This window comes from Dermacentor variabilis, chromosome 8 (assembly GCF_050947875.1).
Source record: "Dermacentor variabilis isolate Ectoservices chromosome 8, ASM5094787v1, whole genome shotgun sequence".
Lineage (NCBI taxonomy): Eukaryota > Metazoa > Arthropoda > Arachnida > Ixodida > Ixodidae > Dermacentor > Dermacentor variabilis.
In genome coordinates, this window is record NC_134575.1 from 45,678,148 (window position 1) to 45,701,675 (window position 23,528).

Below are 23,528 nucleotides of genomic sequence, written 5' to 3' on the forward strand. Positions count from 1 at the left end.
TTACTGAAATTGCTTTGATCACCAAAAGTAAGCAAAATAATGACCTTCAAGATTCTATTTCGTTACTTGGGAGCCCGTTGCTGGAAGCTGTGACTGGCTGTGAGATGAACATCCCCTATTTACAAGGCAAAAAACTTTTGCAATTGGTCAGTCATAAAAAAAACTAAATTACAGTAACACTTTTTTTCGCTGCAATAAGTTACAGGTTATTAAACGATTTAGAGATAAATTTCGAATAACAGTTTTCAGGCAGTCCCAACGACACGGAGCGACTAATATGGCGGCCCCCGTAGTGTTTCGTTTTGCAGTAGACTTCGGCGCAGAGCGCAGCGTCGGGGCTGTTGCGAAAAGGTCTCCGACTCCAAAACAACCGACGCGGGTGTCGCGTGACACGAACGCCGTCGGCGCATCGTTGCGCATCGCTTTGTAACTCGAGTGAACGACGGCTTCGACGCCGATCCTACGCGAGGCGACTTCAATCGAGCGATCGAATACTAGTACACGACCTTTTCTTTTTTGTAGTTAATTAACCGGCCGTGCTCCAACGCGTGCGAACGCAGGGCCGCCCTGCCCTTGAGCACGCAGTGTTTTCCTCGTAAACATGCAGCAAGTCGCCGCCAAGCTCGGACGCTTCGCGGCCTTGTTTCGAGAACGTCCCCTCCTCGCGAACATGGTGTCCTACCCGACGCTGTACGTTGCCGCCGAGTTCTCGCAGCAGACGATCCTGATGCGATTCGACGAGTCCCGCCGCCAGCGCGGATACGACTGGAAGATCATGTTGCGGTACATGGTGTTCGCCACCACGGTGTCGGCGCCCTTCCTCCTCTACTGGTACCGGTACCTCGACCGCGTCATCCCTGCCAGGGGCACCAAGGAGGCCATCCAGAAGGCGTTGACCGACCAGGCCGTCTCGTCGACCATCATACTGGCCGTTTTTTATCCCGGTGAGTGGGGCCGCTAACTTTTGAGGTTGTGGATTGTCGATGCGGTGCGTGAAATGCTCAGACGCCGAGTGATCTTTCTTTTTCTAGACGAGAAAAAGAAAAAAGATACTAGGAAAATTAAAAAGACAATAAGTGTCGTATGTAGTTTCGCACACCAGCTTGTAGCGAGCGAAGCAAACGATCGAAATTACCGTGGTACGTCCATTATATATATATATATATATATATATATATATATATATATATATATATATATATATATATATATATATATTGGTCGAGGTCCAGAAGAATTTCGATTCGGATCGGGGTCGATCGCGATCGAAAGTGAACGTGTGACACCGGTATAAGAAAAATACTGTGGTTATCTGCTTGTAAAATCTTAGGTGACCTGCTTTAGTCGTTTAGTTCTGCGATACTGCACTTTTATAGTTTCCTTGGTCCAGCTTGCTTATAGTATAATGTTGTATAACAAATAAGCACCGGGGGATCGAGTCCGTAACGTCTGAAAATTTTGTTGTTATTACCGTTTTCTTTCTTTCTTTTTCTTTCTTTCTTTTTACGAGTTGTGGCGGTCGGCTACTTATGTTGGTGTGCCGCCTAACCTACGGAATGCGCCATCAATCAAATAAGAAAAGGAAAAAAAAATGCTGTCGACACACACTTGCTCTTTCAAAACTTACCCGCGCTGAATTGCAGAACAGAAAAACAGACGCAGAGACTTACTTATTATGCGTGCTTAAGTGATCGCATTTGCGCGCACTTGGTAAGTACCCTATAAGTACCTGATATCAATGTCACGTGACACCGCTGAGTCATGTGCTTAAATGTTAAAGCACGGAAAGAAAACTGTATAAGTAACGTGGACCAGCTACGCGGTCCAATTAATATACCTTCAGGATTCTCGCAAAAAAAAACCTTTTTGATAATATACATTGTCTTTGAGCCAACTTCTAACTACCTCCCATCCAGAGATGACCATAAATTTTGTGAGGGGGTTGCAGCTCAGTGAACCGCCGGCTATTAAAAAAAAAAGAAAAAGCTATCGCGTTTAGTGAGTGATTCTAGCGGAGGCTTTCCGAGAAGGTTGAAAGCATGACGTCAAATTTATGCTGTAGCTAAGCTCCACAACGTAAACAAACAAAAACAAAGAAAATGAAAAGAAAACAAGCTAGTTGCATTAAATTAATTGGTTATTTAATTCATTATTTTCTATTGATTGACTTACCTTAAATTACCCTACAGGCAATTTGAAGGGCATTGAGTAAGGGAATTAACATTTTATAGGAAGCAAGCAATTCAGCGCCGAATACGGACCTCAAGTTACACATTCAAATTCAAAGCTGCTTCTTGTTTTCTTTTTTAACGCCACCGACGGAACATTTACGGAGCTCGCGATCAGGATTCTAATGACGGCGCTCCTAATTAACGCGATAAAAAAATATTTTCATACCCGGTTCGTCCAGCTTTTTTTTTTTTTTTAAGAAAAAGAAGCTCCAATTTAGCCACAACTATTTAGAATATTTGACACGCGCATTTAAAAAAAAAAAAATGAAAGTACGCGACGTCGCAACCTTGACGTTTTTTCGCGACCTTCGAGCCATGCGTTTAATACGTAAACAACGACGACTCCGAGATTAATACATGCGCATCAGAATTGCCGCCAGCCGATTGCGTTACGTTTTGGAATCCAGCGATTTTTTTCCCCCTTCGAGCTCCGTGTAGCTATGTCGGTGGCGGGCGGCCGTTGGCACCACCTACGCGCGCCTCGTTGTTCTGCCGTCGACACTAGACTATCTTTTCTTGAGTATAACACATCTTGCCAGACTAATGTAACAGAATGTTCCACACGCGACGTGCGTGCTTGCGCTGCAATATATGATCGAGCGTTTTTTACACGCATTCGCGGTCGCCGGATAACATATGTGACCTCTCGTTCTTGTACGTACGCGAGCACTGCACTTGTATTTTCATTTTTTTGTTTTCTCTTTCTTGGAATTTCGTTTCGTTTTGTCTCGTGTGCGTGTGTGTGTGTGTGTGTGTGTGTGTGTGTGTGTGTGTGTGTGTGTGTGTGTGTGTGTGTGTGTGTGTGTGTGTGTGTGTGTGTGTGTGTGTGTGTGTGTGTGTGTGTGTGTGTGTGTGTGGTAGTTCTGCCTAGTCGGTTCGGTCGCTGGCGCAATAAGTTTCGAATAAAAGAAAGAGATGGAGAGAGAGAAGAGCAGGCATTCGTTAAAAGTGAAGTTCATCTCTCTTTCTCCAACTGCTTTCAAGGTTACGCACGAGGAACGACGCAAATATAGACGTGCGAAAGCTGGAGCCAAAAGACGTGAGCTTCGCTCGCCGAACGCGTTCTTTTTTTTTTTTAATGCGCCTGCTTTTTCTTTCTTTTCCTTTTTACTTTCTTTTCTTTTTTCTTTCTTTTTTTGTGCGGTTTGCTACATTATAAGTGACTCTTGCTCTGCTGTAGCGGTTTTTCTTTTTCACTTTTTTCTTTACCGCGTTTACTTACGTGAAGAAACAAAAGGAGAGAGCGATCGACGGAAGGAGAAAAAGGAGAAAAAATATATTTGACTGCTTATTCGCTTTGGACTTGGCTCAAACGGTCGCCTAGGCGAGGGGCAAGCGACCCACCAAGGTTCCCCAATGGAGTTCGAGAAAAGAAGTACAGAAAGAAAGGAAGCAAAATAAGAAAGCAAGGGAAGAAAGAACATTTTTCTTCGCAGAATGAACGTCACATACGTCCAGCATACATCCCCCGAAAATAGCCTTTCTCTCTCTGAAAGGAACTATAAAAACGAACCATATATATACACCGGACACCAGCTTTCCCCTTCAGTCGAAAACAACGCTCTCACACCGACTGGACGCGTTCTCGGACAACCGAGGGGGCCGCTTCCAACGCCCGTGCACTACTGACCCGGGCGGCCAGCGCAACATTTAGCGACAATCTTCGGTCACTCAACAGCGGGCGCGCGTGCATACGCTAGCACTTCACGGTTGCTCCCCCACCCTTCCCCTTCTCTTTACCGTGGAAGACGCATAACAGAGGCAAAAAAATGAGGCTTGCGGGACCGCTGTTTGCAGGCCCTCCTCCTCCTCCTCGGCTTCACCACTGCAATCTCATCTCTTCACTCTCTCGTTCCCTTCTCCCCCCTCTCTCTCTCTCCGTCAAGCCCTGCACAGCCGCTGCTGTGTCCCATCCGGAGGTCGTATCAATGATTAGCCGGTCAGACTGGACGTCTCCCTTGCCTCCGCTGCGCTTTCTTCACGCACGCGACGACGTACCCAGTCGACGGCGACGGTCGCCTCCTCGAAGACGGTATCCGACAGACCCTGCGGGTGGTTCCTGCCTAAACGGTGGTTCCTGCTGCGTCGCGGGCATCGTCGAGCGCGTGTCTGTGTGCGTGCGCGCGCGTCTGGGGCAACGTAGCGAGTCTCTCCGGGGGGAGTGCGCCGATCGCCTCGCGGCTGGCCTGTTCGTATTCGCTCGCGCCCGCAAGCAACGAGACACCTGCCAACTGTGCTGCGTACAGCGACGCCGCGACGACGGAGATCGCAGTCGGAGTTGGATCCAAACCTGCTGCGCTGTACGGGAGGCTTCGACGGAGGACTGCCGTAAAAGCTCTGCACCATCTGCGCTAGCTCGCCGCTTGAGAGAGGAGGAGGAGGAGGTTCATTTCCTTTCGTACAAGGGTCGTCGTGCCTGCGTTCCGCCGCGCTCTCGAGCCGGAGGAGGAGAGCTCGGTTTTTCGATCGCTTCATTCTCCTCTCTCTCTCTCTCTCTCTCTCTTTGGTAGTTTAAAAATTGTTCATTTACTGCTTCTCGAGCGTGCCAGATGTGACACCGATTTGCTCGTACCTATAGTAGCTGCGTGCGCGTAGTACGTGTCCAGGCGTTGAAGTGGCAATCGATGTCGTGACAAATCGTGCGTTAATCATTGTTCGTTTGCCGGGCGCGCTCGCCCATTCGCACGTCGTGCGTGTTTTTACGCCGGTCACAGACCCGCGAACGGTTGTGCAAGGACCTCAGCGACTGAAATTAGGCCCCGACGCGCTCTGCAACCCATATCTTTACGACCCTGACGCGCACGGACATTGCACGCTCGATTCCCCCATCCCGTGCCGACCGAACAACGTGCGCATCCTTCTACCCTTTAACCACCGTACCGTTATTTCTTTTATTATTGCTCTTTGTCGGCGAGAAGAGACAAACTGTTCGAGTTCCCAAACGCCGTTCACACCTTCTCTCCACTGCACGCGTACGTTATCAACGGCAATGCGCGTACACGTCGACCGTGCGTATCGCGACTGAAGGCCGAGCACATCTGTACCGGCCGGCACGCGTACCCTTACATCGCCGCCTTCTGTCGGCGTTACGACGTTCGCACGCGGTTGTGAAACTTGTACGCTGACGCAGCGTGTGCGGAAAAAAAAAAGAAACGACAACTCAGGACGGAGGTGTGGTCTTCTACAGACCGTTGTACGTTCCAGTCGCGGCGACCGTGCATGCTCGCGAGAGTGCATCGAGTGATCTCCGAAACGCGTCACCCAGTCGTCGCATTCTGTGTTGTAGCTTCAGTTCTGGACGAAAAATCCCTTTTTGGCGCAGAACCTCGTGTCCTTCAGGAATCGTGGAGATCGCATGCCCTCTTTTGAGTAAGGCTCACAACCGTTTCGTGTTTCGACGGTAGTGTGCGCCTCGCGGTCGCTCTTCTGTATGGCCGATTCTTGCTACTTTGATTGCTGACCTGTCTTTTTCGGAGGTCAGAGCCTTTTTTTTTTCCGGGAGTATAACGCATCTTGTATGCTCTTTCTGTCCTGCCGACGCGCAAGAAACGTCGTCCAGGAAACGACGTTGCCCTTGTTCAACTCTTTTCACGGACCCCGTCCGAGTACCCGGACTGCCCCTTTTATAATAACTACCTGTGTTGTCAACCGCGCTCGTATACACGATAGAACGATCATGGGACGTTGCGGGCCTGTTTCTGTTGCGCTTTAAATAATCAGCGAGAGAAGCGTTCGCGTCGCCCTGTATAAGAGGCTGGCGTAAGCAAGTATACGCTGTCCAACATCCTGCAGGATCTGTAAGCTGCGATATTCATATAGGCCTCTGCGAGACCTCGGGTTCGGAACCACAACTCCGAGTGCGATCGTGTCCTTCTCCGGTAGGCATCCGCAAACTGACCCTCAGAGCCAAGCACCTGTCTTCGTGTTGTATACGGTGCAACTCCGAGTGCGACCGTGCCCTGCCCTCAGAATCAAGGGACTGTCGTCTGGCTAACGCTGTGGCTACAAGTGTGATCGTGCTCTACTTCTGTGCCATTACACCGGCCCTCAGGGTCAAGAATAGCTGTCGTCGCGTTGATTACACGCCTGCAAACAATTTGCGCGCTCTCCGAGGAGGCCCCGTTCGTCATGCAGCATGCCATCGCCCGGGCGCGCACGCTGTTTCGGAGTCGGCCCCTGGTGGCCAACGTCGTCTCCTTCGGCTCCATGTACGTGGGCGCCGAGGTGGTCCAGCAGACGATACTCCAGAAGCTGGACCCGTCTGTGCGCGGTTACGACTGGCCGCTGGTGGGCCGGTACGCCGTGGTCGGCACGGGAATCTACGCGCCGGCGCTCTTCTACTGGTACCGGTACCTGGACCGCGTCTTGCCGGGCAAGCTGGTTGCCGTCGCGGTCAGGAAGGCCCTCATCGACCAGGTCTTGGCGTCCTCCACGCTTCTGGTAGCCTTCTACACTGGTGAGAAAGACAAAAAAAAAACGTATTCTAGAACGTCCATCCACTCAGCGCTGTACGTCTATACTTAAGAAAGTGGATGCCAGTGCTACCCTTCGACAGGAGTAGTCAGTGTGCTTCATTGACAGACACCGCGGCAATTCTTGACGATCGTAGCGTCTTCTTCAGGCGAAGGACGGCGCTGTTCTCAACTCGGTGGTTTATGATAACTCGAAGAGATCCAGCTCATTACTTTTCGAGGCGAGATCAGGATGCCTTAGAACACGCACTTAATAAAGCGAGATACAACAAGAATGAAGAAGGACGGGCTTGCTGCGGTAAAGCTAGGGAAACGACGGAGCATGTTTTGTTCGAACGCGAAGATATCTGTCCAGCGGTCGATTTAGACACATCTGGCCTCCTTGAAGTCCATGGCTTCAGCGAGACCAGGGGGAAAAGTAAACATGTCCGCAATAGAGGTTAGTGAGAGGCGATTGGAAGATTGGTGGAAGAAAAAAAAAAAAAGTCCATCAGTGTAGATATTTGGGCTTGTTGGTGTGACATTTTGCAGTTTTTTTTCCTGTAGCACGTATAGCACAAGAACGTAGAAGGGACGTAGAAGCGCCTGTGTGTGTCTGTTTTCTCTTCTATACTTCCTTGTGCTGTTTGCGCTACAGACAGCGCCCCGATAGCTTCGTCGCAGCGACGACAACACCTTGAGACAAATTTGCACACTTTGTGGCTTTTCTTGTTCATCGACAATTCGTCATCTATCTTGCATGCATTTTCTTTTGTTTGACGTTGCTGCCGCGGTGTACTTCGATGCCACAAACGACGTGCGCGTATCAGCGTGCCATGCAGCGTTCCCTAGAGGACAGTAGCGAGCACTTAATGATAAATAAAATAAGTGTACGCAACATTAATGACAGTTATCTTTAGGGCGTAAGATTAGCGCGAAAGGATGTGAAATGTTTAGAATGCGCATTCACAGACCCGCGGGTGCAACACTTTCAGTTACCTTGGATATAGTTAGTTTCGTCATTATAGTGGCGTTTTCGTTTCGCCATAGCATTCCGTGTCAATGCATCTCATCTTCTTAATTTGCATTGCGGCACTCGATCGCAACACTGAAGTGGCCGTGTTCACATTTAAACAGAGCGAAAGATAGAAAAGAAAAACAAGAAAATGTGGGATCTATTGATCGGTGTATTCAATGACTTAACGTTGCCACATTACACTGGGCATATGAAAGACGCCGCATAGTGGACAGGGTTCCGGACTATTTTGGACCACGTGGTGTTCCTTAAATTGCACCCAAAGCTCGGTATAGGAGTTGCCATTCTACTCCCACTGGAACGCGGCTGCGGGAATCGAACCTAACACGACCTCATACTCTCACCAACAGAACCCCAATGGATAGAAAAAGTGAAGCGACATACGATGCTTTTTTTTTTTTTGCGCCCTGCTGCATCTTTTTTCGGTTTACAAAACTTAACGTCAGTCGAATCGACCTTCTAAGTTCTTCGGAAATACGCGGGCACTGTTTTTTTAAAGTCTGCGCAGCTTTGTTGTCTTGTGGAACTAGGTTCAACTAAAGCTCATGCAGAGATATTATTGCCACGACGCAAGCATATCCCACTTAACTGCTAGAGCGAACGTCTCGGCAAGGGCGTAGCCTTTCATCGATGCGAAAAACTCGTGTAACTAAAAAAAAAATGTAGGTGTTTCTAGCGCGTCGTAGTTGATCAAATTGCCACAAGATGTCGATACCAGCGCTGCTGCCGCCACCGACATACCGTCGGTGTTGCGGTATTTTGTAAATGGTAATACGGAGGAGCTAAAGCTAGCAAGTTCTAGCTTGTTCGCATGCGTATTGTTGTTTACGGAAATAGGGAACTCGTGACTCGTGGGCGGAGTCTGTGGCCCTGGTAGCGACATCTCGTGGCGATTTGTTAAACTACAGCCTGTTAGGAACACTTTTCGAGTTGCACGAGTTTTCACGTAGAAAGAAGATATAACGAAGCACTGCACATTAATTATCATTTCGTTGTCGACACCATGCCAGCAGCTAAGTATTATGTATGGCTAGCCATTGCCTTAATATCTGTGTGCGCGCTGTGCTTAAATGCTGCACCAGAAGACGGCGTCACAAGCGCGGTTGCTCACTTGCACGCCGATGGCGTGCAAGTGAGCAACCACGCTTGTGACGCGCTTGTGACGCGCTTGTGACGCTTGTGACGCTCACTTGCACGCCATCGGCGTGCAAGTGAGCGGTGCAAGTGTTCACTTGCACGCCATTGCTACGGACTAGCTAAAACAGTATCCACTCTCTATTGGCGCACCGTTTGCGGTGATGCAAGAATAACTGCAGCCAGGAAGTGGGGCGATACACCCGTGGTCCGCAGTAAGCTAAGTGAGATTTGCGCGTGCGGTCGACTCCTGTTTACTCGATTTCGGTTAATTCGACTATCGCTTAATTCGAATGCATTGCAAAGTTCCGGCGAGCAACAATGCATTGCTAGGCAAGAAAAACAGGAAAGCTCGAACGCGAAAGCATACTGCTCGGTTAATTCGATCTCACGGACTCCTACTGGTGCCCCTTCGGGCGCGTATAACGGTTACTAAACATCGAAAACAAGAAAGTGAGTTGACAACGATACCTTTTTGACCATTTTGAGAATTTTGTCAGCACCGACGACAGTGGTGAGGTCTCTGGGCCATTTTCTGGCGACGACACTGTCGTTGGCGGTAATACGAAGCAAAAGGACATTGCGGACTAAACCGCAGCAGTAAAGAAATTATTCGAATTCGTTAATTTTGCCATAATTTGTTAATTAAACTTTTCGGATAATCTGGCCAAGTCTTGCGATCGCGCAAGGCCGAATTAGCGGCAGTTGACTGTACCGCTAATTGTATAGCCAGTGCGTTTGTAAGGCCTATCCGCTTGGAACGAATTCCCAGGCTGGCACCGGTTTCCAGAACAGCGGCATCAAACTTGCGGCAAAAATGCGCTGTTCTTGCACTTACCTTTTAAAGAACACGCTGTTCTGCGCATTGAAGCACACTAGTGACTGGAAGGCCGATGCATTTCGTCGGACACGCTGAAAATTAACACCTCGCAACTGAGTGTAGTCCTGAGAGTTCGTTCCAAGTGGATATGCCTTGCATACTCACCAGCTACAATTTGTCGATTGAAATATGTACCGTAAGGTAATTATGTTAATTATTCAATTACGCAATTTGATTTCTAGTCCGAAGCAATGGCCACCTTATCGAGCAATTTGAATCGGTGGTTAGAATTGTGCTGTCGGCCACAGTGAAGTTTTAAAAATTTGGTGCAGCTGGGGAAAAAAAAACACCCTGTATATACTAATCCATCATCCCCATGGTGTAGCTGGATGACTGAAACGCCGGAGTGTTCTCTGTAAGTTTAGTAGGAAATTTATAATTAAAAAGGAATTATAATAGAATCGGTTAAACTATCCCCACACCATGGTTGGTTCTATGCTGCTTCTTTATTTATTTATTTATTTATTTATTTATTTAGTCATTTATTTATATTTTTCGTCAAAAGTATAGACAGCTTGTCCAGTTGGTACATATGGCGATCGCATTTCGAAAGCTTCGCAGTTAATTAGCTGAATACCGCGGACTATAGGGGCCGAATTCACAAAATCTTCAGTTCGTAAGTGATTTTTCCTATTGACTGGCTGGCTTAGCTAATTATAGGTCTAGCATCAGAATTGGCTGGAATTCGACCTTGCGAAATTTCTAGCGTGAGAACGTTTTGTGAATGCGGAGCTGTGAATCTGCGACTCTTAACATCGTCGCCTTCTTTCTTTGTTTATAACATTCCGTGCAGATGAAAGAAAGCTCCGCTGTAAAAAAGAAAATAAAAAAAAGGAGATTGCTCGTCGCACGTAATGCAATTCTGCATTTGCAACGGGCTGTACGTGCTATGGCGAGACGGATATAATTAATTTTAGTGACATATCGCAAGCGACAATTTAATTATGCCGAATTCAAAGCTGATTCTTGTAGCACGCGTATGCGCAGCATTGAAGCCACAGATAGTATTCCTGCAATACAGTTCTGGTATTTCAGAATTCTTGTAACGCGATTGTTCTCCAGAGCCGGTATATTTTTTGCTATTAATTGGAGATAAGGCTGTCTATTTGCGGATGGCAAAAAAAAAAAAATGCAAAGCCAGCCCCCACTTCACTCCCTCGAACATGCATCAATTGTTGAAGTTACTTAGTCGAACAGCAAGATTTTGAACAGTGATATAAAGGGAACATAACAGAAACAACACTGAGCGCTGTGTCCTGTGCAGCCCTGTTGGAAATGCTGCTGTTTGACGATGTGTATAACAACCACCCCAAATGAACACGCTCAGTTTACTATTATTATGGGGCAGCCGCCGAAATAATTTTAAAAAAGTTCTTTTATTTGAAAGAGAAATTTAAGACACACACACACGCACACACAAAAAAACAAGAGAGAAAATGCACGTTGAAATTATCCAAACTCGTGCTATAGAATGTCAAAAGTCAAAAGAATCTTGAACCAACGTGCCGAAGCATCCACAGTTGTCATCCTATAGTTTAACTGTTCGCGTGAAATATTTGCATTGTTTACGCGAGTCTTACGCGAAAAAGCCCTATGCTCGCGATTTCATTGGCGCAATCCATAACGGCGCATAACGTGTCAACTTTATGATCAAAAATAACGTACAGCGCGAAGGACAAGGACTGCGAAGACGACATACCAGCGCTGTGTATGTCGTCTTCGCAGTTCTTGTCCTTCGCGCTGTACGTTATTTTTGATCGTGAATTACCAACTAGCTCAAGCAATCACCCTAGTGTCAACTTTGTCGGCTTTTTTGTCGTAATTCGTGGCACATCTTCGTCGAGGAGTTAAAGGTGTTGCATGGCGATCGAAGCCCCATTTTAAAGAAAATCCCGGTTTCCCGCATTTTCTCTTTTCTCGAATTAGGTATATATTCTCGCCTCACTCCGCGACACTCGACATCTCAAACAGAGGACAACCGTCTTGTCGGCGGCTGCCTGCTGATACCTTCTGTCGGGCAACTTCCGAGCAATCGTGGGCGAGCAAACCACCGCACGTTCCGCTCTGTCGGGCGTGCAGTTCCGCGTATATGCAAAACGAGGAACCGACGGCCCTGTATTGAAGTAGTAAAGGCAAGGCTCAGAAGACCAGGACTCAGGAAGAAGAACACAAACGACAGGACCGGCACCACTCGAGACTGGCAAGCTGAGACGGCGATCAGGTTGACGCACAATATGGCAGGATCGGTGCGAAACCTTTGTTGAAAGAAAGGGCCCAATGTAGAAGAAATATGCTCAAGTAAAACTCTTGCTTGGGCTAGTTGGTTCATGCTTGAAGTAGTAAAGGCAAGGCGCAGAAGACCAGGACTCGGGAAGAAGAACACAAACGACAGGACCGGGGACGTTTGTGTTCTTCTTCCCGAGTCCTGGTCTTCTGCGCCTTGCCTTTACTACTTCAAGCATGAACCAACTAGCCCAAGCAAGAGTTTTACTACGGCCCTGTATACTGTAGAGTGAAGGCAACCCTCCATCGATCCCGTGATACGTGCATATAGCGTGAGATTATCGCGTTTCTCCAGCGCCAGTTTGGGCAAGATGTCTCGCTTACCAGCGCAGGTTAAATTAGAAAGCACGGTAGCCGAAGCTGAATTGGTCTCCAAACATACTGGTGGATCCAAGAATTAAAATAAATAAAATGGTAAAATGGTCACGTGGTATACTCAATACCTCACAACACGACCTTGAAACAGAGATCTCAGGCTTTCGCTTAGTAATCCACACGCACAGGGACGTGCCACAAGCAATACTAGTTCAGACGCACAAGGTTAAGCGCGCGCATCTCATCATGTGGCAAAAGAATTGTCTGCAGTAATCGAACTCGCCTCAAAGCACATTGTATTCCTCACTGCACATTGCCTTGAGCATTATCGATGCTGTTAAGAGCATTTCTCGAAATTTTCAACACCACTGGGCCGTGCAAGTGGCCCAAAATAGCGCGCCTCCATAGAATGCTGCCGGACCGTCCGCGGGAGTCTAGGAGAAAAGGCGAGGAGAATCGAGGACGAAAGCGCCGCGTGGAGGAGAGTGTCGCTACTTCCAAATAAAGTCCTTCCAAATAATCAAAGGGTTTTAGGAAGCCCACAACCGCTGCGCCGGCTTCGGCAAAGAGCCGATGGAGCGAAGCGTGACAGCGGGGTGCGTCTACTCGGGCTTCGCCGCTTCTCCTTTTTTTTTTTTTTTTTTTTGCAGCCAGACGCGCCAGTGGGCGTTCTCTGGATACTCGACTCTCTCTATGCGTGCGCCGCCGCGTACGCGCCATCGGGACCGTGACTGTACGACGACGCCAACGCCGACGGCACCAGAGCGCCTCGAGTGCCCGCGCATTTGCTTCCGCAGTAAATCAATTCATGGAAGAACCTGAGCAATATTTTTGCGCTGCTAATCGCCAGTACGATTCAACGATAAGGGGCACAGTTTTGCAGACAACGAAAATAGTAATGAATCGCGTGATGCAATGACTTTTCTTTTTTTTTTCCGTGCCGCGCGCGCGCGCGCGCTTTTAACCCCGCAGAAGCGATGCCACGTGATTAAACTTTAGACGCTAGAACGGCGACAGCGCCGGTGCTTCCAATGGTGGCCCTCGCGCTAACATTGAGCTGGTAGGAAAGGAGACACGCGCTTGCTTATGATGCCCTATATAATTTAAACAGAAAGTCAACATGACTCCAATGGAGAACACTGGGCTTAGAACAGACATGATCGTGGCCCGGTGCTTTGGCTCGCCGAATATGCGATTTTATGTAGCAAGAAGTTTCTTAGCAAGCAAGTAGCATGTAGTATGTAGCAAGAAGGATCTCCCAGATCAGAAGGCTGGTTAATGCAATAGGATTTCAGTAGAAAATTATTCGACGCTTACACGTGTGGGGTTTAATCGCCTAATGTCTCCGTAAAAATATTGGCGCAACTTTAGAGGCGCAAGTCATTACATCCCTGATGCATGCGGTGCATACTGTCGTGATTATACAGGGCGTTTCACGTTGCTCGGGCACAGGTTAAATGAGAATTGGCTAGCCGATACAAGCAGATGGGACCGATACCGTATCCACGTGACCTCGACGGTGTCGAGTTATGTTTTTGCGACGCGCCTATAGTTACGTAATTATGCCTATTTAGGTAAAGTTACGCGACAGAAAAAAAAACGCGGCAGAGCCCACCTCACGATGACTGTCGACGACAATGCGTTTAGCATTGAAACAACATGGCGACACAACGTACTACCGCCGTCGAAACGCGTTGTGCATGAGGCGAGTACTGCAGCGCCACTCCTCGTTCGCGTTTGTCGACGAACACTCGACGCCATCTAGCGCCACCGCCGCTAAGCCTGCGCGTGTCTTCCGAAACGCACGGCGTGCAGGTGCGCCCGAATGCTGAAAAACGCGTCGTGCGCCTGCAAGTGGGCTCCCCTCTCTTGCTTCTTTCTCAAAACCCTTAAACTTCGTAAAGTAGCGACACTCTCCTCCGCCTTCGCTCCTCCTTGTTTTTCCTCTCTTTCACGCTCCATCCTCGACCATGGCGCCGCCTACACCGCTCGAGCGCAGCAACGGCGCCAACATGCGCTTCTCGCCACTCCCTAGATGATTCTCGAGCAAAAATGGCGCTGATGCACGGCGCGAGGCCCCACGTGATGCTATTAGGCCAATAGCGACGCGGCGTCGACCTCGGCCAGAGCGCGCGCGGAGGAGGCGGCATTCTTCAAAGCGTGGCACTACTTACGAAGGGGCTTTATTCTTTCTGGGCACGCTGCGCCATCTGGTGGCACCGCCGAGAAGTCTGCGCGTGGCCTCCGAGATGAGAAGCGCGGCGCGCCGGTGGCCGCAGACGCTTGCGTTTGTTCCGTCGCTTGCCGCTTCTCAGTGGCGCATACTGAGTATAATCGGAGTTGGCGAGAAATTCGCCGAAGAACGGCACGTATACGGAGCGCATTCCTGGCGCAGCTCGCTAAAGCATTGGCGTGGAAAACGTTCATTGAAAAGCGGCACACGCCCGGTGCATTTTGTAGCGCAGTCCGCAAATGTTTCGGGTTGCTGTCCTTGAGGAACCCTTATGACGCGGGTCATTGTAGAGCGGCGCATTCCCAGTGGTGAATAGCTAGTTACCCAAGTCGGTGTGAAAGACGTTCGTTGAACAACGGCAGACACCTACTGGCACATACGAAGTGACCAAAGTTGGCATAAAGAAAAAAAGAAAGGTTCAGTGAAGACCCAGCACAGACCGAGTGCTCTGAAAGTTTCTTCGTACAGCGGTGCCTATACCCATCTGCAGTGACCGATGTCGGGGTGAAAGAGGTTCGCCCAAGAGCTGCGCGCGTATGTACACATTGCCGCATACTCCGCGACCCAAAGTAGTCCGATGGCTTGTTTCGAACCCTGTTCCCTCAGCACAGCAGACTGATGCGCTACCCATTCGATCGCGGACTACCCAGTAAAACCCAGGTAGGCGGGAGAAAATTATTAGGTACACACGATAGCCTCTAGAAAGTGAGTGAAGTACCCTGAGAATGCTAACGCATTAAAATAAAAGGCAAAAAAAGTAAGCGATCACGACAAACTCTATAAGCACGATTTTTTGCTGGATATGCTGATAAGGTTCATTCCAAGCAGAAGGGCGGACTCAAACTACAAGCGAGAACAGCAACCCTGGACGAGCGGGTTCCCGGAACAGATAGGCACCACAGGGCATGTAAGTGCGGACGTACTGGTGAATGAGGCATATACGTATATGAAGATCCACAATGTAGCGCAGAAAGGATAGTCTGATTAGTTGACTATATTTTTCATCATCTCAGGAAGCATGGGCACGCGGATACAAAAAAGCCAACGACAAAAAACAAAGAAAGATCACAAGCAAGTAAACAACCCTTCTTGGTATTTGCGTGCTCTTGTGCACGCTGGTGTACATCACATGTTAGGCTTATGTGCCTGAATGTGAATCATCTGAATATAGTGCCTGAAATTTCATGCGAGCTATCTCACGCAGTTGTCTTCCTTGGCTTATTACAAACTTAACGAACCGGGACCGGCCCTGAACGACTGCGAACCGTTTGCAGTCAGTACGATATCCGCGTAGGAATCAACGTTTCTTTTTCGAAAGCTGGGCGGAAGTTACGTGCGATGTACGCCGTACAGAATGTGACCGGCCGCGTCTGCAGTGATGATTTCAATTTATTCCACAGGCAAGCAAGCACATGCACGGTACTTTGGACGCAGCTCAAAAGCTGTCCGTGCGTGAGTACGTAGCTGCCTAGCAATTATTAGTGAAAGCTGGCTTCTCCTCAATGGAAGTCATAGTGAGGAGAAGCTCACTTCAGCGGTTTTCATCGTGTGTTATACAGGGTGCCCCAGCTAACGTTAGGCAATCTGTCCAACAACAACAACAACAACAACAACAACAACAACAACAACAACAACAACAAAAAGAACATGGGTATAGAATAGAATTTTAAGACATACGGTGTTCGGTCTTCAGAACGCTGACGACCGAGCATCGTAGGTGTTATAATTGCATCCCGCACCGTGTTCTAAAAAATCTTTTTTTTTCTTTCGTTCCTATAAAAATAATAGGCCCTGTTCTCTAATTCTTTATGATCATATGCGTTTCTGCCTACACTTGTCACGTCCTAGCGTAGCAAAACGGAAGTTTGTCTTCTGATTAGCCGCCCTGCCATTTGCATCTCATTTCTCTCACTATAGGAACGTGATAAATCTTTGTACATATTATAGTACCGTATATGATTATGAATACGAGCCGTGTGATCGAGGCACAAGGGAATTAGGGAAACAAGCCGGAAACTGTCTTTTCTTTTCAAGTAGAAAGACACACATATGACACTAATATTTAGAGGCACACGGATTCATACTCATAACACTCTGTACAACCTCCTTCCTTTTATACTGAATGTGTCATAATGTGGCACAGCGCCTAAATAAATGTCGTGCTTAGTTGAGAGGAAGCTTTGAGCTCGGGCCCAACTCCGACGCGGCCTAATAGATGTAAAAAGCGAAAACGTTTTTCTGAGATAACCCCTGGGTAGATTTTAGTCAAATTTATTTCATTTGAGAAAGTTAAATTCTAGTGACTGTCGAAAGCTCGATTTCGATTTATGTTCTGTATTTTGTTAAAAAGAGTTTCAAAAATTCGTATGCTTGAATAAAAATAGAACCACGAAGTTTAAAAATTCCGAGCTTTGCATCAAGAACAGATATCGCGGTTGTGTAAACGGCATGCATTAGATCATTGAAAGCGGACAAATTCGGTATGCGATTTCATATCGTACGTGAATTTGTTACGTAGTGTAACAAGGGTTCTGCAAAAGCTGTGTTTCCATATTACTGCATTCTTTAGATTCATGTGTAACGCATCAATTTTGTCCGCTTTAGATGTACTATTATGTGCAATTCACAGAATTGTATTATCATTTTTTTGTTGCTGAGTTCGAGTTGTAAGCTTGATAGTGTAGTTTTTTGAAAACTTTCGATTTTTAAGTTTTTTCTTTTAAATGCAACAAACCTCGTCAAATTCGGCGCAGTGGTTGCTGAGAAAAACTAATTCTTCTTTTACATGTATTTAGATAGGCGCGCCCGAGCTAAAATTCCTCTTAACGCGTCTTAATTTTCAAAAAAAAAAAGCTCTAATAATAGGCACGTACGACTTCAGCTAAATAGCCAAACGCAGGAAGAACGTTTCATGCGAACGTTCACTGCTCAAGACCAGAGCATACAGCTGAGCAGGAACGCTATATCGTGCAGCGTCGCGGAACGCTGTTCTGGCACGGAGCCAATCGAGCGCAGCGTTCACCGTGCGTTCACTTCGTAATTTCGTTTTTTTTTATGGATGGTATACGTAGTCAGCACAAAGCCTACTTGCGATGCCGAGATGCCCTTGCGGCCATGAAGCCGGGAAGCTAGTGGTGGCTGCAGGCGCCTCTCGAGATTGCGACGGCGGGAATACGCATCAAACGTCTCAGCAATATTTGCTATCGTAATAATACAAATTTGGCAGTTTCGCCCTGCAAGGGTTAGGTTTGCGCTTGGACTTCTCGGACGGCGTTGTAACTATATAAGCGTAGGTCCGGCTAACGCGGACGGGACATATTACGGGGATGGACGAAAATTTCTGGCACTTTTCAGAGGCTTTGACACGTATAGGGGCCCTGTACACAACGGGATCGCGCGAGCGCCAATATACGCTGCCCCGTAAAGACGATCCTGCGCGCCAGTAAGCAAAATGACTGAACTTTCAAGTTTGAGCAGTGAGATTGTTTTTGCATTTTTTAACAACAGTCATAGTCTGATAAGATTTGAGATAACAGCCGTACGCTGTAATGTTATGTTTCGTGACGTTTATTTGCGGACTGCCCTACTCAGAATTCTGAGGAATTATTATTTATTTATTATTTATTAGATACTGCCAACTGCCTCTTGGCAGTCCAGGCAGGAGTGAGTGTATACAAAGTCGGCACTGCAAGTCGAAATAACAAAAACATGGGTTACAAGGAACCATAAAAAATGCTTAAATATACATATACAATACAGGAATATACAGGAATAATTCAGTCAAGAACATAAGACCTGGTTGATATATATATATATATATATATATATATATATATATATATATATATATATATCAGTGCTTACTCATGCTCCACTTCGGGCCTGTAAGGTGTATTGAAATAAATACGCACCCGCACACACGCACGCACGCACGCACACACACACACACACACACACACACACACACACACACACACACACACACACACACACACACACACATATATATATATATATATATATATATATATATATATATATATATATATATATATATATCATTGGCGGCTGCACACGCTTCACCTACACACACTTTCTTTCGACTTTGACACTCCTAATCTTCACGCATTAAACAGTATAGTTCATTACAGGTTGTGCTCCCTGATCACTAATCGTCCTTGCTTTCGGTCTCTGTGCAGCCATGAGCGCCATGGAGGGCAAGGAAGACATCTTCGCGGAACTTAAGGCCAAGTTCGTACCAACGTACAAGGTACGCAACTGTGTCATAGTACCTTCGGTGCACTCTTCAATAGACCGCACTTGCGCCTGTTATCTTGCTTTGATTTCAAGGTCAAGTACAATGGAATTTCGCTTTGAATAAACTTGTTATAAGTAGTACATATTTCTGAAGGTAATGGTGGTGCGGAGCAGAGGTAGAACAATGGGCTTGTCATCTGAAGGTCGTGAGTTCGAATTCTCGTCGAGTTCACTACATTGTTCGGGCTTGGAGCGTGCATATTTCTCCGCAAAAATCGAAAATTAATATCCCGACACTGACGTCGCCCTGAGAATCCGTTCCAAGTGGATCCGCCCTGCTAACTCCGCGGCTAGAATTTGTAAATTGCAAAAATAAACCATGAGGTCATTAGCTAAAGACTTAGTTAGTGAAGTTTTGTTAATTAGTCGACTACGGCATTTCAACTTTTCGTGCAAGTATTCGAGTAGACCAGGTCGTGAACTAGAATTGTGCTATCTGTCGCACGAAACATTAAACAAAATATTTGAATGTGTTCGCTGAAACACCCGGGTTGAAGCGGTCGTGCGTACATCCGAATGTCCTCTCTCTCTTTTTTTTTGCAGCTGAGTTGCTGCTTCTGGATCCCAGCGCAGTGCTTCAACTTCTTCCTGGTGCCGCCCCACCTGCGGGTGGTGACGGTGGGCATCTGTTCGTTCGCGTGGGTCAACATCCTCTGCATCATGAAGCGCATGGTGAGGCTCCACAGGAAATGCGCGCGCTTTCCCTGTAGAGTATGCACGCTCCATATGTGTGCGAACTGTGGCTTTGTCACAACTCTGGAAGAGACGTTAGCGCAAGAGAAGGAGCCGTCGGAGCTACGCCCCTTAAAAGAAGGTCGTCAAAAAGGGAGGCACTGATGCTTTGACTCTCTCTTGGCGGCTTCTGACCCCTGTTCTACCCCGGAAGTATTCACAAAGACGGGCTGTCATTCTACGTGTTCAGAAACCGGCTGCCGGGCTGTTAGAAGGTAGTGAGCTTAACCGACACCCTGTGTTGGCTGAACGCCCAGGGAGCTTATTATTTTTTGTGTGTGTGTGAAGCTTTGCTGAGTGTTTATCGAAGACTGTGAAAGCCCGGCAGGAGATAGTTGTTTAATATGTCAATGAAGATTTTATTAATCAACGGTGGGCGTAAAAGGTAAGCAACTCCGTTTACTTCTGCGCAAAATTAGGCCATGTTTGCCCAGACTTCCGTAGTTTAAAACTGCGCGAGCGTTTGGTCTAAAGTTCGACCAGCGAAGTACAGTACCACTGCGTCGATCAACAGTTCTTCGAACGAGGGAGGTGCCCGAATTGGTGCCCGCGTTTCAACAAGTGGACTTGTTTTCGTCGGGGCGGCAACAGGGCAGTTGTTGCCCTGACGAAGGTGAATTCCCTGTTTTGAAACACTGGTTCCACCCGGTGCGGTAGCTTAGTCGCTACAACGTTGTACTGCTAAGTCCTAGGTCGCGGGTTCGATCCCGAGGCCACGGTGCCCACATTTTCGCCCTATGGGGTACAAATGGAGAAACACTCGTATAATTATATTTAGGTACCCGCTGCAGAACGACAGATGGTTGAAATTAATCCGCAGTCCCCTAGTACGGCTTGCCTCACATGATCGTGGTTCTGGCACGTAAAAAATCGAGAATTTCGTTCAGTGTGCTTTATACATTGGCTCGATCGGTCCAGTTTGTGACATTCCTTGTTCGCCCACTGATGATCACTTCGGCTCTGCAGCTTCCTGTGAACCTCGGTCTTGTTTGTATAAGTACCGCTGCAAGCACAACGTGCGGCTAGAGGTCGGCTTTCGACTTATCGCTATAAATTTTTTCACACAGAACCTAAAGTTCATTGTCTATACGACTGTATGCTCGCAGTCTTTAAGGTCTTGGTTGTTCGCATCCAGAACTTCAGCCCTTGGATTTATGCTAATGTGTATATGTAGGGTGTCCGAGCTAACGTCAGCCAAACTGTTAAAAGAAAAAAAGAAAGATGAAAAAAAAAACCGGTGCAAAATACGATTATAAGACCTAGGACGTTCGGCAGTCAGACTTCTGACGAACGACCACCTAGGTCTCATACTCGTATTTTGCACTGTGTTTCTTTAATATATTTTTTCACTTAAACAGGTTGGCTAACGTTAGTTGGGACACACGGTATTAGCGTCCAAGTCTATAACGAACTGCGACAGTTCTGTTTTTGCAAGTGCCCGTCTCTTTACTCTCTCACATACGCAGACCATTAAGACGCATAAGGAGGACGCCTAGAGCGACGACCACCGGGAGGATTGACGTCACTGCCGCTGACGTCAAGCTGATCGCTCGCCCGGACGTGACGTCACAGCATGTGACCAAAAAGGAACCTCGCAATGGAACGACGTCATGTCCGCCGCAAGGAAACGACCGACAGTTTGTTATCGTGCCTCTAGTCGTCCGGGCGTCAATCAAAAGACGCACATGTACCGCGCAATGCCTTTCTTCGACCGAACTGTTACTTCGTTAAAGGGTAACGTTCGTCGTCGCTACAAAGAAAAGAAAAGTGCCTATACCGACCGAACGCTGACGCGCTTCAAGCGATATGCGTAGCCTCGTTGTGTGCTCTACTCAGTTTCGGCGAAGTGAAGGTCGCCTCTCTGGCGCTGACGTGAGGGGGCTTGAGTTGGAATACTCGCGGATAACTTTCTGCGGCAGTGAAAGAGAAGCCACGGAAGCGAAGCGGGTGACAGCGCCCCTGAGTGTAGTCGCACAGTCTCGTTTGCGGTTGCTTAAACTGGAGAACAGGAAACAGAGACATCTCGTTTTTGTTCAGAACTTATAATAGGGCACAAAATACACCCCTTGGTGTTAAAATTGAATTTCATTTTTTTGCGCTTTGATATTCGGCGTTTTGGCTAACGTGAAGCCGTCGCAGGTAGCAAGGCGACGCCGATTCCGTATCTGCTCCGCGAAACAGAAAGTGCCGTCACCTATGGTGCTATCGGACGCGGCCGGACTACTTGACTGCATGTGCAGAATGTCCGCCCCTTTTAGCTTTCCCTTCACTGTCACAGAAAGTTGTTCGCGAGTGTGCTTGAATGTGCGGCCTCTGTGTATGCAGCTTGCCTGCAGTGTGCCGCGCAGGTTGCGGGAAAGGAGCTGGGACATTTGTACTGGCCTGTTGAAAGAACCGTGACTGCGTTATTTTGTTCTGGCGGTCGACAGTCATATCTATACATAGTATCCACGTGACGTCACATCCGCTGCTGTCGTCTGCTTCCGCTACCTTCCGCCATCATGGGGTACCTTAACAAAAGCAGCGCGCATAGGCCTATAGGTTCCCCAACATGGCGCTGCCGTAAACCGGAAGTCGCGGAGTATCGTTGAATGACGTACGTGCATACATGTATATTGACAGCCAGGTGAACCGGAAGTCTTTTGAGAGCCAGTTTCTCGCGCAGTATACCGTACAGCCGCCATGTAAGAGGCGTGGGCGGGATTGCACTTGGTCCTGTTTGTGTGTCTCCGTGTGCCGTCTTTAGCGCAGTTGTTCGTACAGCCTGTTGCGAAGAAAAGTGCAAACGCCGTAAGCTTTCAAGAAAGCCCATAGGGCCGTTTAGATTTCTAGATCACTCTGCGCCTTTATCAGCTGCCGTGCCTATATTTGAACGCTACATTAGCTACAGGATTTGTCCTTGTCATTATATCGTTTTATTTGGTTCTGTGTACATCAGTTTTTGTGACGCCTATGTAACGTGTGCAAGGTGTCCGTGAGTGGCATATAAAGCCCTCTGGCGAGCGGCTGGCGCACTCCCGTAGTTGTTAGGCTTAGTAGACGCCATCCATAACTATCGCGTTCGCGCGTCATCTACTACCGTCGCTACAACGCTCAGCACCTGAAAATTATAGAATTATGGAATCTCAATTGTGCCGCGGCACGCGCATGCGCACTGACTTACGTGGTCTGCCAGAAGACCTTAGCAGACGACGCGCGAGCGGGATCAGGAAGTGCATCAGCTAAATCTACCGCGAGAGTGCGCTTGCAGATGATGCAGAGTGCTTTGCCTGTATGCCGTGCTACGCGCGATCCCGGTCGCAGAATATTGCCACTGTGCCACCCACGACACCGCATACAGCCGGCGTCAGAAGTTTGCGGGACGCGAGAGCTCGGAAGATAATCGAAAGATAATTCGGCAACCTTGGACACGCCGCCCGGAATTTAGATCTTCAGCCCCGGCGGGCACACGTGACCACCTGCACAGTGCTGCGCCAAGTTAGTGGCTGCATGAAAAAAAAGAAAAAAAAAAGAATGAACATGTGCGGGAATATTTTGTTTTTTTTTTTCACAAAACGCGCGTCCCACAACCTTCTGACGCCTACTGAATTTGTCTCTCCTCTCTCTCTCCTGCCTCGGTGAGCCGACGCTGTGTGCATGTTCAAACTCAAAGTGCATATCACCAGAGTCTTTCGAAAGTTATCGCGTCACCAGGTATTGCTGACGATTAACGCCTGCGATAATCGGGCAGCGTTAACGGCTTATCGCTGGTGCCGATGTTCAGCTTCTCGCGACGTCGTCGGGTTTTGAAGGTCGATTGTCGCCACCTGCAGCTTAGCGGCAGGAGTAATGTGTCGCGCGAGTCGTTCCGTCAAGGTTAGGGCAGCAGTGGCTAACCGTTGCGAAAGGTTAACTTCAACGTTTACGCCGTCTCACC

General features: G+C 47.9%; 1 protein-coding gene across 2 annotated transcripts; it reads left to right on the forward strand.

Moving 5' to 3' along the window:
- Positions 1–300: 300 nt before the first annotated feature.
- On the forward strand, positions 301–23,528 carry LOC142590193 (mpv17-like protein). Of its 2 annotated transcripts, none has more exons than XM_075702097.1 (4): positions 301–944; positions 18,763–18,833; positions 19,424–19,552; positions 21,079–23,528. In XM_075702097.1, the coding sequence occupies exons 1-4, from the start codon at positions 602–604 to the stop codon at positions 21,106–21,108; spliced, it is 573 nt and encodes a 190-aa protein (XP_075558212.1). In that variant the 5' UTR covers positions 301–601; the 3' UTR covers positions 21,109–23,528. The 2 variants fall into 2 exon arrangements, with proteins under 2 accessions (XP_075558212.1, XP_075558213.1); XM_075702098.1 differs by lacking the exon at positions 301–944 and adding an exon at positions 3,825–6,687.